General features: G+C 42.7%; 1 protein-coding gene across 3 annotated transcripts in view; it reads right to left on the bottom strand.

The window, feature by feature from the left end:
- Positions 1 to 930: 930 nt before the first annotated feature.
- FOCAD (focadhesin) overlaps positions 931 to 13,249 on the bottom strand; it is a 302,980-nt gene continuing 290,661 nt past the window's right edge. For all 3 annotated transcript variants that reach the window (XM_059411566.1, XM_059411567.1, XM_059411568.1), the window contains 4 exons: positions 12,599 to 12,696; positions 5,541 to 5,792; positions 3,302 to 3,377; positions 931 to 1,324 (listed from right to left, as the gene is read on the bottom strand). In XM_059411566.1, coding sequence (XP_059267549.1) covers positions 1,251 to 1,324; positions 3,302 to 3,377; positions 5,541 to 5,792; positions 12,599 to 12,696 — 500 coding nt within the window. In that variant the 3' untranslated portion in view covers positions 931 to 1,250. The remainder of the gene's footprint in view (positions 1,325 to 3,301; positions 3,378 to 5,540; positions 5,793 to 12,598; positions 12,697 to 13,249) is intronic.

Raw genomic sequence — 13,249 nt, forward strand, 5'->3', positions numbered from 1 at the left:
TTATTCCAGTGGCACAACCTTTCTTCCCAGAGACCCTATATATACACAGAGCCCTGGTAGTACGTTCCTATGCCTGGTTTTTAAAGCCCGCCCTGATGAATGCCTGTGAGAAGGAAAAACAAGCAGCAAACAGATCGAACGCTGGCTGATGCTCCACCTTTGAGTAAACTGCTATCCCCGAGGACACTGTCACAGACTTCATTTACTTGTCATTAGGCCAGCAGTCACCCTGCTTGAGACAGAGATGTGTGCTTAAAATAAAACACATTGTTCTTTTAAGGAGGTATCCGCCCAGCTTTCCATCATCTTCCTTCTGGAGGAAAACCAGTTCAGGTAGGACCGAGGACCGGTCAATTAGATTATCCCAACTCCCAAGGCCCACATAGTTGTGCAGGGACTCTCACACGATCCATGCTGGACCGCAGTCCTCTCCAGGTTGCTTCTGCCATACCCATAAGCAAAGACGCCACTCCTTCCCTCGGAGGTGGCTGGTCGCCATCCTACCAACTACAAGGAGTGATCCTGTCTATGCCCCTAATGGCACCGACTCACTGGATGCAGCTGCCTGACCTGTTCAGATCTACTCTTGAACTTTTTGGCTTATGGCCCAATATACTCTTCCTTGGTTGGAGCTATTTTGAATTGGGGAACTTTCAATTGCTTTCAAGAGGCCCAGGCATAAGCAAATTACAGCCACCCCTAATGAATCGGATTTGGCTAATGTTCAACACATAGCATACTTATTGTTTAAATGTGGACAGCAGTTCCACGACAGTGCTTTATCCATAAAAGTAAGAAAACACTGAGTCAGAGAATGTCCTCTAGAAACTTCACGGGAAATCAATCATGATGCCACTGTCACCACTATAGTTTCACTTTGCCAGCAAAACCTTCCCCATGCCTTAAGACAAAGAAGAAACATGCACGAAATTCACAAGATTATTTTACTAGAATTTAGGGGGAGTAGATAATGTAGTCAAGTTTTCACAAAGAAAATCTTCAGGTTGAACTCCAGCCAAATAAAAGAAAATTCAAGTTCTGGTTTCGTTCCCAGCTGGCCTGGGCATTGAAGCAATGCCCTCTTTTCTTGGCATGTACCTGTCAAAGGGTCAGTTTTGTGTCCACCTTTTCGTGCCCCTTGACCCTCTGCATCATGACTCGGCGATCCCAGGCATGAATTCTGAAAACCTTCTTCCATTTCTATGGTTTTCCTCACCCAGCTAAGGAGGCTGCTGGCTACCCACGAAACTTCACCAACCATAGGCTCTGGTCCACACAGCTTTCTTCTTAAACTCTGGGAGAACTCTCAAGGACAGCAGGGTGGCTAAGGGGACAAAAAAAAAAGTAAAGTGAACTGTTGCATTTGGTGAAACTGCACTTGAAAAGGTCATTTAGATGGAAAACGTGTCAGAACAGAACTTGACTTTTTCTTACTTGGCTCATCTTAAAGACTGAGAACTCCCATCAAGCCTTAGGCAGAATTTGAATAGTAGAACACGATTAATAAAATCTGGGGGAAAGGGTTTCTTTGTTGTTAAATTATTCTGCAACCAGTTAATAGGAAATTCTGCAGAGTTTAACAAAAACTGACTTCTGGGATGCTGGTACTTTCTTTATCTGGGTGATGATTACATAGGTGTGTTCCCTTTGTAAAAAAAAGCTACTTAATCTGTGTATTTTTTTCTACATGAATGTGATTTTTCCATTAGGAGTTGGTTAAAAGGTAAAAAACAAAAATAAAAAACTGATCCTGCAATGAAGGTAGGTCCTTGCGGCTCAGCGGAGCGGGCATGACTGTGCTAATCTGTATTCAACTATGTGCTTTCAAGTCCGCACCTTTTCTTATTCATCACGGGTCCCTCAGGGATCAATTTAAGGTAGGCCAGCTCTGTGTAATTCCTCTAGGTCACTCATTATAGATCTTATTTTAGGTTATTAATATAAAAATATTGAGATGTCATTTAAAATAGGGAGGAGATGTAGGGAAGCCAGTTACACAATTCTTGTGTGTGACTCTAATAAGCCCTTGACTATCTAATCAAGTGAACGTGTACTTCCTTGACCCAAATAACTATTCTCCTCATCAGTATCAAGTTGTTTGCTATCTTCGTGACCTAAAACACTGTATGTTTGAAGCAACCAATGGTATTATAGACGTATGGCCATTAAGAATGAGTTCAGTCTTCCTGAGGCAAACAAAAAAAGAAAATCCTAGCAAGTCTCCAGGGACGGATCAAGTAAAGGTATGTCAGACCACTGCCACTGTGCTTGATCACAATCCACTTCCTACATATGCCCTTCAATATGTGGGGGGTAGGAAGAAGGATCAGAACCAACTGGTTAGGGAATTCTTACTTGTTTGGCAACCAACAAATCATACCATACTTAGAGTAAAATATGGTCATCCTAAGACTCCAGGTTGGCCAGATAAATTACCACATGTGTAGGCCAGGAGGTGATTCTCCCAAGCTGAGACTTTTCAGTGCATTATCTTACAGTATACCGGGGGTCATCTCACCAACAGCCACTGGTTGGACCAGACCTCTGAGCCCTAAGACACAGATGACAGTACATGCAGTCTCAGGCCACAGAACCAACGCCCAACAGACTTCTCCGATTTGAGGAAAATAATGTACGTAATTTTCAGAGTAAGGTATTCTATATTTGTGGTTCCTATAGTCATAGTTCAACAAATCAATAGAGAAGTATAAAAAGCACAAAGACTATTCAAACACCTGAAAGCATGAGAAATGTCCAATTCCCTTGGCAAAATACCACGCAGCTGTTACAAATACTATTAAAGAAGCCAATATAGGAATAGGTTAAAAGGCTTTAAAAATAACTTTTAAATTAAAAAGGCAGGAAAAAAAAGGCAGTGCTTCAAGTATCTATGTCTGTTTTTTCAGTTGCTTAATGATTTATAAATATGTTAGAACAACACTCATAAGCGGAGGGGCAAAAACTTCTTAGGAAAAAATTATCAAAATCGCCACTGGGCAATGGGACTCTGGATTCCTCTCTGCTCTTTCCTGAATTTTCTAAATTTAAATTAAAGTGATAGTTTGCCATCATAATAAAACATTTAAAAGCTATTTAAATAAAAGTTAAATTTAAAGGCACGGAACTCTTTTTAAACCCACTTTCTGCTTCAAAATGCCACATAATGGCAGCTCCAGATTACTTCCGTACCCTGAATTCAGACGAACCCTTTCAGGAGCCAATACACATGAGAATGCTATTTCCACAAAAGGCAAGCACGGGGGCTTTCGCCTCTGTTGGGCAGGCAGCACGGAAGTCATACCTTTTAAAAGATCCCTGGATTTTGCTGAGAGGCCTTCTTTAGGGCTTTCCATGATGCTGAAGAGCCAGTCGATGAACTAGGGTGAAAAAGAAGAGCAGTGTTAGTGTAGACAGTCGCACTATCAGTACAAGAGCGATCGGGCCTTTGGGTCGGTATACATGCACCTCTGTGCAGAGCTGGCAGACTGGTGATGGGAAGACCAGGCCTAAGAAACGGGGAAGCTGGACACAGCTCCCATTCAGCCTACGACCCAGCCAAGTCAAAACCCCTTTCTCAGCTACATACCCCGAGCCTGCTGTGGATTTTTTTTAAAGATTTTTATTTATTTATTTTGACAAAGATCACAAGCAGGCAGAGCGGCAGGCAGAGAGAGAGGAAGGGAAGCAGGCTCCCTGCCCAGCAGAGAGCCTGATATGGGGCTCGATCCCAGGACCCTGGGATCATGACCTGAGCTGAAGGCAGAGGCTTTAACCCACTGAGCCACCCAGCGCCCCCCTGCTGTGGATTTTAACAGTGAGGCAGACATGGCCCAGTGGGCTTCCGGTGTGCCATGAACTTCCTCTCTCATCACTCCGAGAGCACAGAGAGGTGCCCAAGTCCACCCCCAGTGAATGGCAGAATCCAGATTTCAGCCCGGGTACATCTGACTTCAGAGCCTCGCGAGCCTTCCTTGCCTCCTGCTGCCTGACACTGCAGGCATCTAGGCCCAGGCTCACAGGGTGGGTGGTAAAGAAGGAAACACATCAGGCATGAGCCCCCGTTTCTAAAATCAGATATTCTGTAGCTGAGAACAATTTGTGCTCAAATGGAATTGAAACAGGAAGTTAAAATGCAAGAGAAAGACATAAAGTAATTTACTAGGTAGAACCGAGTGTGTTAACTGCAAATAAATCCTACAAATGAGGTAGAAACTCAGACTACTCAGGAGTTTGACTGATCTCCCAGGGTACAGCCCAAATTGGTTTTGAATTAGATGGAGGGTAATTTCATTAATGACTGAATGGTCCACTCTCAACTCACTAAAAAACACATACATTAGTCATAGGTACTGGTATTTTAACTTGGGATGTGGAGACTGGCTTGCAAGAAAAAGTCGGATAGAAAATATTCCTAATTCTCTGTTTTGATTAAATTAAAACCTTTTTTTTTCTCCATTTTGTTTTATAATATCTGACTGGTAAGTAAATAAATCAAGCACTACACACACCTAACAGACACAGACGTCTGCACTGTCATCCACGGTGATCACGGTGTCCCAGGCCAGAAAAAAACACAAAGGGATAACGCATCTGAATCGATTTTGATTTAAAATGAGACGGAAAAAACAAAACCTGGGACAATATGAATGCTTAAGAAAGCAAAGGCCTTTTAATTGAGTTGCTTAGTGGAGTTGTACAGGGCTAACCTGTGGGTCCATAGTTCAGAAATAGTTTAAAGACTAATGTTCGGATTTTAACAATAAGCTACAAAAAGCTGGCATTAAGCTTTCAACCTCATCAAAATCCAGTTTTCATTAAATGGGATTCAAAAGAGAATCTTTCAATCAACTGTCTTAAAGGCTGTTCAGAGCCATGGAATGAGAAGCAGAGGAAGCGTATTTCCATATGCTCTGTGCAACTGCTAGCTGTCTGGGGAAACTCAACATTAAAAACCAAAAGGTGCTTCCTACAGTCTGGATTTTCCAGAGGGCTAGGGTGGTGACCTCTACAACTTTCCCCATGTCGTCGAGCACAGGCTGAGAGCAGGGTGGGCCCCTGGAATGTGGCTTTAGGACCGAGTGAGCTTGAGGAACCCTAATTGGGCTATGGGAATGTGGCTGCTCCAGATGCCCGTTTCCCTGACTTACCCCTGCGCATGACGGATCATTCCCAACCTTCCAGCTTTGAACTTGCCTTCCTATCTGTCCTCACTGTGACATTCTGAGCACTTGGAGCCTCACTCATCCCTTCACCCCCAGGATCAAGAACACATGTGCCTTCAGGATCCCAGGGCAAGTATAAGCTCTTCTTTCCGCCTCACCTCCAGCTGTAAGCAAGTTGCTGCTGTTGTCATTGCTGTTTTTGGCCAGCAGTCAGCCTCATTCTCTGAGGCTCTGCATCTGGCTGCGATTCGGGGCTGAGGATGAGAGCCCGTGGGGGTGATTCCAGTTTCACTTAACTTCCAACCTCAATTCTACAGCAGAAATCACGCAAGAGAAGAAGGCGGCCTGCCCTGACATGCAAGAGGCTGCCAACCTCACCTTCTGGGTCTGTTCCTTCCATGGTTCTTTCTGCAGCAGGAGAGGCATGCTACTGGGAAGGAGAGTGAGGGCCTCCTGCAGAGTGACCCTGTGCACTGGACTCCGGCCAAGGAAGCTCGAGGCTGACCCAGCTGGGCCATTTTCCCGATGCCATGGCAACCAGCTGGCACTGAGGCCAAGAAGGAGCGGGGCTGCATGGTCTGCCCATGTCACCACTGCGGCTGCGAAGAGCAGCAACAAGAAGTCCACAGCCTACAAAGGAAATGGAAACAAAGTTAGGTCACAGGTTTTAACAATTCAGAGTAACACATGTTCACACACACAGCCCCTCTCGGGATGATGCAACGTTATCTTCCCCTTCACCCCAGAAAGGAACTGGACTGAACAGAAACTCCATTTCCATGCCTAATGAAGAGACATTTCAGGGCTCCAGAAGGTTTTAGGGATCCTCTTTGGTAAGACAGAAGCCACAACAGTTTCATTATTATTACTCCCATAATGCAGGAGAAACCTTATTTCATTCCTATGCATACTGAGATCCAGATCCTCCTCTATTCTGGTGTTTCCAACGAGATTAAAGAATTTGTTAGGAGTGATAGGGAGAGGGATACTTAGAGTTATTGTTAGGTGGCCAAAATGGATTTTTAAAAAGAGGTACAGTCTGATTCTACTTTTGAACAAAAACAAATGACTCTCCCCAGGCATTTTCTTTTTCTGTTCTCATTACCTAATCAAAACATTTGGGAGGCGAACACTTGATTTTTATTCCATTAATGCTGAAACGTAAGCATGAAGACAAACTACCAACAAGCATTTTTGGAATAAGGGAGTCAGTCACAACAAATCATTAGGCATTTTTTTGAAACAATTTTTTCAGTATGTTCCGCCATGAATTCAAAGAGACTCACCAGGGTCTGGCTCCTGACCTATAGCTATAATTCCAAGGATTTGTTTAAACTTTAATTCCAGTGTGGCATTAGTTCAGGTGTAGGACACAGTGATTCAACAATTCCATGTCTTACTCAGCTGCTCTTCAAGTGTCGTCTTAATTCCCTTCACCTATTTCACCCATCCCCCACCCCCACTCTGGTAACCATCTGTTTGTTGTCTACAGTCAAGAGTCTGCTTTTTGTTTTGTTTTGGTTTGGTTTGTCTCTTTCCCCCTACTTTGTTTTGTTTCTTAAATTCCACAAATGAGTGAAATCATATGGTATTTGTCTTTTTCTGACAGGCTTATTTTGCTTAGCACTTCTTCTCTAGTTCCATCCATGTTGCTGAAAACGGCAAGATTTCATTCTTTTTTATGGCTGCATAGTGTGTGTGTGTGTTCTCTTCTTTTTCATTCACCTATCACTGGACACCTGTGTTGCTTCCATACTTTGGCTATTGTTGATAATGCTACTATAAATACAGGAGTGCATATACCCCCTTTGAATTAGAGTTTTTGTAAATCTTTGGGTAAATACCCAGTGATGCGATTACTGGATCACAGGGTACTTCTATTCTTAATTTTTTGAGGATATTTCATACTGTCCTTACAGTAACTACACCAGTTTGCATTCCCACCAACAGTGCGCAAGGGTTCCTTTTTCTTCACATCCTCACCAACGTTTGTTGTTTTCTTGAGTTTTTGATTTTAGCCATTCTCACAGGTGTGAGGTGATATCCCGTTGTGGGTTTGGTCTGCATTTCCCTGATGCAGAGGGATGTTGACAATGTTTTCATATGTCTGTTGGCCATCCGTATGTCTTCTTTGGAGAAATGCTGATTCGTGTTTTCTGCCCGTTTTTTAGCTGGATTGTTTGGGGGTTTTCTGGTGTTGAGTTGTAGAAGTTCTTTATATATTTTGGACACCAACCTTTTATCAGGTATGTCATTTGCAAATATGTTCTCCCATTCAGTAGGTTGTCCATTAGTTTTGTTGATTGTTTCCTTTGCTGTCCAGACGCTTCTTATTTTGATACAGTCCCAATAGTTTATTTTTGCTTTTGTTTCCCTTGGCTTAGGAGATATATCTAGAAAGATGATGCTGTGCCTGATATCGGAGAAATTACTGCCGGTGCTCTCTTCCAGGATTTTAATGGTTTCCGGTCTTACATTTAGGTCCTTAATCCGTTTTTTAAGCTTACTTTTGTGTTTGGTGTAAGAAAGTGGACCATTTTCATTCTTTTGCAGGTGGCTGTCCAGTTTTCCCAACACCATTTGTTGAAGAGACTGTCTTTTTCCCATTGCATATTCTTGCCCCCTTTGCTGCAGATTAATTGACCATATCATTGTGAGTTTATTTCTGGGCTTTTGATTCTGTTCTATTGATCTATGTGTCTATTTTCATGTTAGTACCATACTGTTTTGTAATTACAGCTTTGTAATATAACTTGAAGTCTGAAATTGTGATGCCTCCAGTTTTATTTTTCTTTTCAAGACTGCTTTGGCTATGCAGGGTCTTTTGTGGTTCCGTACAAATTTTAGGATTATTTGTTCTAGTTCTGTAGAAACTGCTGTCGGTATTATGATATGGATTGCATTAAATCTGTATATTACTTTGGATAGTACGGACCTTTTAACAATATTTGTTAAAGTCCATGAGCAGGGTCTGTCTTTCCATTTCTCTGTGTCATCTTCATTGTCTTTCATCAATGCTTTATAGTTTTTTGTGTACAAGTCTCTCACCTCCTTGGTTAAGTTTATTTCTAGGTATTTTATTATCTTTGGTGCAACTGCAAATAGGATTGTTTCTTTCATTCTTTCTTTTTTTTTTTTAATATTTTATTTATTTATTTGACAGACAGAGATCACAAGTAGGCAGAGAGGCAGGCAGAGAGAGAGAGAGGAGGAAGCAGGCTCCCCGCTGAGTGGAGAGCCCGATGTGGGACTCGATCCCAGAACCCTGGGATCATGACCTGAGCCGAAGGCAGAGGCTTTAACCCATTGAGCCACCCAGGCCCCAAACAGGATTGTTTCTTAATTTAGCTTTCTGTTGCTTCATTATTGGTGTATAGAAATGCAACAGATTTCTACACACTGATTTTGTATCCTGCAACCTTACTGAACTCACAGATCAGTTCCAGCAGTTTTCTGGCAGAGTCTTTTCTATATACAGTATTATGTCATCTGCAAAGAGGGTAATTTTTACTTCTTCCTTACCAATTTGGATGACTTTTCTTTCTTTTTGTCTGACTGCTGTGGTTAGGACTTCCAGTACTGTGTTGAATAAAAGTGGTAAGAGTGGACATCCTTGTCTTGTTTCTGACCTTAGCAGAAAAGTTCTGTTTTTCCCCCACTGAGTATGATGTTAGCTGTGGGTTTTTTACATATCAATTTCATTGCTGGTAATCAGTCTGGTAGGACTTCAATTTCTTTGCATTTATTAAGAGTCGTTTTGTGGCCTTCTTTTGAGATCTGTCCTGGAGAATGTTCCATGTGCACTTGAAAAGAATGTGTATTCTGCTATTTTAGGGTAGAATGTTCTGAATATGTCTGTTGAATCCATCTGGCCCAGTGTGTCATTCAAAGCCTTGGTTTCCTTGTTGATTTTCTATTTGGATGATCTGCCCATCGATGTTAAGTAGGGTGACCTTAAAGTCCCCTAATATTATTGTATTACTATCCATTACTTCCTTTATGTTTATTATTAACTGTTTTATGTATCTGAGTGCTCCCATGTTGGGTGTATAGTTACAATTGTTATATCTTCTTGTTGGATTGTATGCTTTATGATTATATAGTGTCATTCTTTGTCACTTTTCTCTTTCCTGCTCAGCTTGATTACATTCCATTACTCTATCCTCCTCCGGGTTGCTGATTCATTCTTCTGCTTCCTATAATCTGCTATTTATTTCATATAGTATATTTTTTATTTCATTTGTTTTTCATTTGTATTTCACTGTTTTTGATTCTTCTTTATCTCTTTGTTAAGGGTATCACCGATGTCCTCCCCTCTTTTCTCAAGTCCAGTGAGTATCTTTATAATCATCATTACTTTAGTGACACCTGGGTGGCTCAGTGGGTTAAGTCTCTACCTTTGGGTCAGGTCATGATCTCAGAGTCCTGAGATTAAGCTCTGCATCAGGCTCTCTGCTCAGCAGGGAGGCTGCTGCCCTGCCTGCCTCTCTGCCTACTTGTGATTTCTCTGTCAAATAAATAAATAAAATCTTTTAAAAAGCTTATAATCATTAAATTCTCTATCAGGCATATTATTTATCTCCATTGTGTTTAGGAACCTTACTGTGGTTTTGTCATGTTCTTTCATCTGAGACATATTCCCCTATCTCCTCATTTTGTTTAACTCTCTGCATCTGTTTCTGTGTGTTAGGAAAGTCAGCTATGTTTCCTGCTCTTGAAAGTAGGGGCTTTATGAAGAGGGCCTGTGGTGCCCTTTAGGGCACTTTCCCCTATTTACCAAAACCTGGCGCTTCAGGGAGGTCTCCTATGTTGTTAGTGGGCCAGGCTGGTGCTGCCTTGTGCTTGAGTTGAGCCAGACCAGTCGTTTGGCAGAGATGCAATAGCACCAAACCACAGAGTGCCTTCCCTGTGTTGTCCCCTGAGAAGCCTTCATTGGTGGGCAGGGCCCACGATCAGACGAATTGTCTATCCCCAACCCATGGTGGAGGCCAAAGCCTGACCAATGTGGTGCTTATCTTTCTCTCTCCCGAGGAGAGGAATCACTTTGGCGTGGTGCTGGTCCCTGTCCAGGCTGCTAGCACACTTTTCTTGTGGCTTGTGGCTTCAGTTTGAATGGGCTTTGGCCAAGAGCATATTGGAGGAGGCTGATCTGCCATGTGCTCAGGAGGGAGGTATGCAGAGCGCACAGGTTTGTGCACCAGGGAGAGGGGACATGACACTACCTCTGAGACCACAGTGGCTGGGCCAATCCATAAAGCATACAGGGGTAGGGCATGTATTTTTACCAAGGTGCACTTGGGTTTGCTGTGAAAGGAGACCTACCACCACCATAGGGCCAGCCCGTGTGGATCCACAAAGAGTGGGCGGGTGGGCACACAGCTTAACAAGGCATTTGTCCATCTTCCATGAGAGGGTACTGGCTGTCACCACCACTGCCGAGGCCCCACATAGTGCATGGTTTGCAAAATGTGAGGTCTTCTCAGGGAGGGGATCCACAGCACTGGGACTGAGGCAAGCCCAGCTGGAGTGGGCAAATCCCCAGAGCTGGGGAGGAGTGGGGAGGCAGGGAGTAGTGTAAGCAAGTTAGGTAGCAAATGTGGGCACTAAACTGGTTCCTACAGGTGGCTTCAGGTGGCCACGTGTTTATGCTGGGAGGCAGGAGAGGGAAATGACACCTATTAGTATCTCTATTCCTGGAGGACACTCCCTGTGAACATTACCCCTCCAGGACAGGCTCTGAGATGTGCCCCAGACATTTCCCACTTCCCTTTTTTTTCTTTTATTTTTTTCAGTGTTCCAAAATTCACTGCTCCTATGTTGTATCTCCACAGGCTGTTTCTTGTGCTGTCTCTTTAAAGGCAGGGACTCCGCTTCCTCTCAGTGGCCAGGTTCTCCCAGAACCCAACTTGCTGATTTTTAAAGTTGCAGGCTTAAGTCCTGCTGGTTGTAGTAAGTCACTAAACTTCACCCCCTCTAGTTTTCGAAGCCAAATATTATGGGGATTCATCTTCCCCCTGTGGACTCCCCAGTACAATAGCCTTCTTCTTCCCCTTTTCCACACCCATGGTCCATTTAGCTCCCCAGCACATCTCCGCCCTTCCTACCCTCTTCAATGTGGCATCTTCTCTACATTTAGTTGAGGAGTTTGTTCTGCCAGCCTTCGGGTCATTTCCTGGGTTATTCACACTGACGTCTAGTTGTACCTGTGGGACGAGGTGAGCTTAGGGTCTTCCTATGCTGCCATCTTCTCAGCCTACATATTTCCACATGCATTTTTAAAAAAAGATTTTATTTATTTGAAGGAAAGAATGAGAGGGAGAGAGAGAGCAAGAGGGGGGAAGGGCCAGAGGGAGAAGCAGACTCCCCGCTGAGGAGGGAGCCCAATGCGGGACTCTATCCTGGGACTCCAGGATCATGACATGAACGGAAAGTAGTCACCCAACCAAATGAGCCATCCAGGCACACTCCACATGCATTTTAAATACTCTTTCTAGGATCCATCCATTCAGAGTTTAGACTACACACTTATAAAATGGTGGTAACAAGGGGCCCCTCTGAGTTGTTGGATTACTGTGATTCAAATTATACTTCTTTCTGCTTATCTGTATTTTCTAAGTTTCAAAAGATTTTTTGTAAGAAAACAAAATTAACAAAAACTTAGGAGATCAGAAGAAAAAGAAGACAGATTCTGCTAGTTAAAAAAAGAAAGTTTAAAAGTACTCCTTAATTTCTTAAAAGTCATAATCTCACGAATTAAAATTTCAAAAATATATGCAACTCTTCAGAAAAGCTGGTCAGAACTTCATATGACATCCCAGGTTATACAAATTCCACTCACACAGTAAACAGGATACCTGTGAAACATGCCTATGGAAAAAATTCTACTGAAAAATGCCCAGTGGTTAGCAAAGTCAAGAAAATAAGAAGAGTGGGAACGTTCTATCTTCATTTATTAACCTTTTCCTATTTTAATTTACCCCTTATCAGCAGTTAACCTTCTGGGGGTCATAGATCATTTTACCCCTCTCATGCACATAAGTACTGTGCAAACACTTCAGGTACCTCTTCAAACCAAACGTTTGAAGACATTCTCTGGGCCAGTGCAAAGGCCAGAGCCCTGTACCTCCTCTCTGTGGGGTCAAGCACAAGTACACAGAACACTGGGTTCCCTCATCAGCTAGTGTCTCTGTGTGCTCCTTTCAAGAAACTTATTCTGCTGAAAATATTTTTCTAAGGGCAGCCCTGGGTGTCTCCAAGAGACAGGCAAGCACATCCATTTCCTTATGACGTCAGAGAATTATCTATCACCAGCTTTACCCAAAGTAAAAGGAAGGAGGGGGTAAAACAAAGGCAAGCAGCAACTTCTTTGTCTTTTGGGAGAGCAAACATAAGTTCCACATTTTAAGGGAGCCACAAATGACTCCTCTAGACTGTACCTCATCAAGAGCCACGTTCTGAACAGATGTTGACTGGTACGCAACATTTCTGATATAACCCATCAGCTCCAGGAGCCATTCCATTCTCTTCAACACACCTGAAACAAAAAGAGGTATTTTCTTACCAGACCACAGTTTTCCTATGAAATGTCCAATAGATCAGTACTAGCCACCATGATGAAAGCAGAACAGCTGAGGAGGATTCCATGAAAGAGTAGCAAATCCTCTTGCCATACCTGAGACTTGGGATTTGGTAGGAGTTCTCTGGCACTATTCACATCAGATAACTGTAGTTTTGCCTTTATTTAAAAAAAATAATTTATTTTTCAAAAGTACACATCTGCTAATGATAAAATGCATTTGTTGGAGTTTCTCTCTCTCAAGGTTATTAAACACACTAGGAGAAATCTGGCGTGCCAGCTAGCCAGAATGTTGACTCTTGGCTAGTTAGTTGTTTTTATGGTCTTCTTTACTTACATGTTCCCATTTTATGCCAAAATCAAAGAGAAAACCTACCCAAAGACATCAGAAGAAAAATAAAAACCAGCTATTATATAGTAACTGGTCAACAAACGTTGGCATAAATACTGATTCTTCTGTTTTTATTTTTTAAAAATGAGTGTTCCCAGCACAATAAAGCTTACTTGGGAA

This window comes from Mustela nigripes, chromosome 9 (assembly GCF_022355385.1).
Source record: "Mustela nigripes isolate SB6536 chromosome 9, MUSNIG.SB6536, whole genome shotgun sequence".
In the NCBI taxonomy this organism is placed as follows: Eukaryota; Metazoa; Chordata; class Mammalia; order Carnivora; family Mustelidae; genus Mustela; species Mustela nigripes.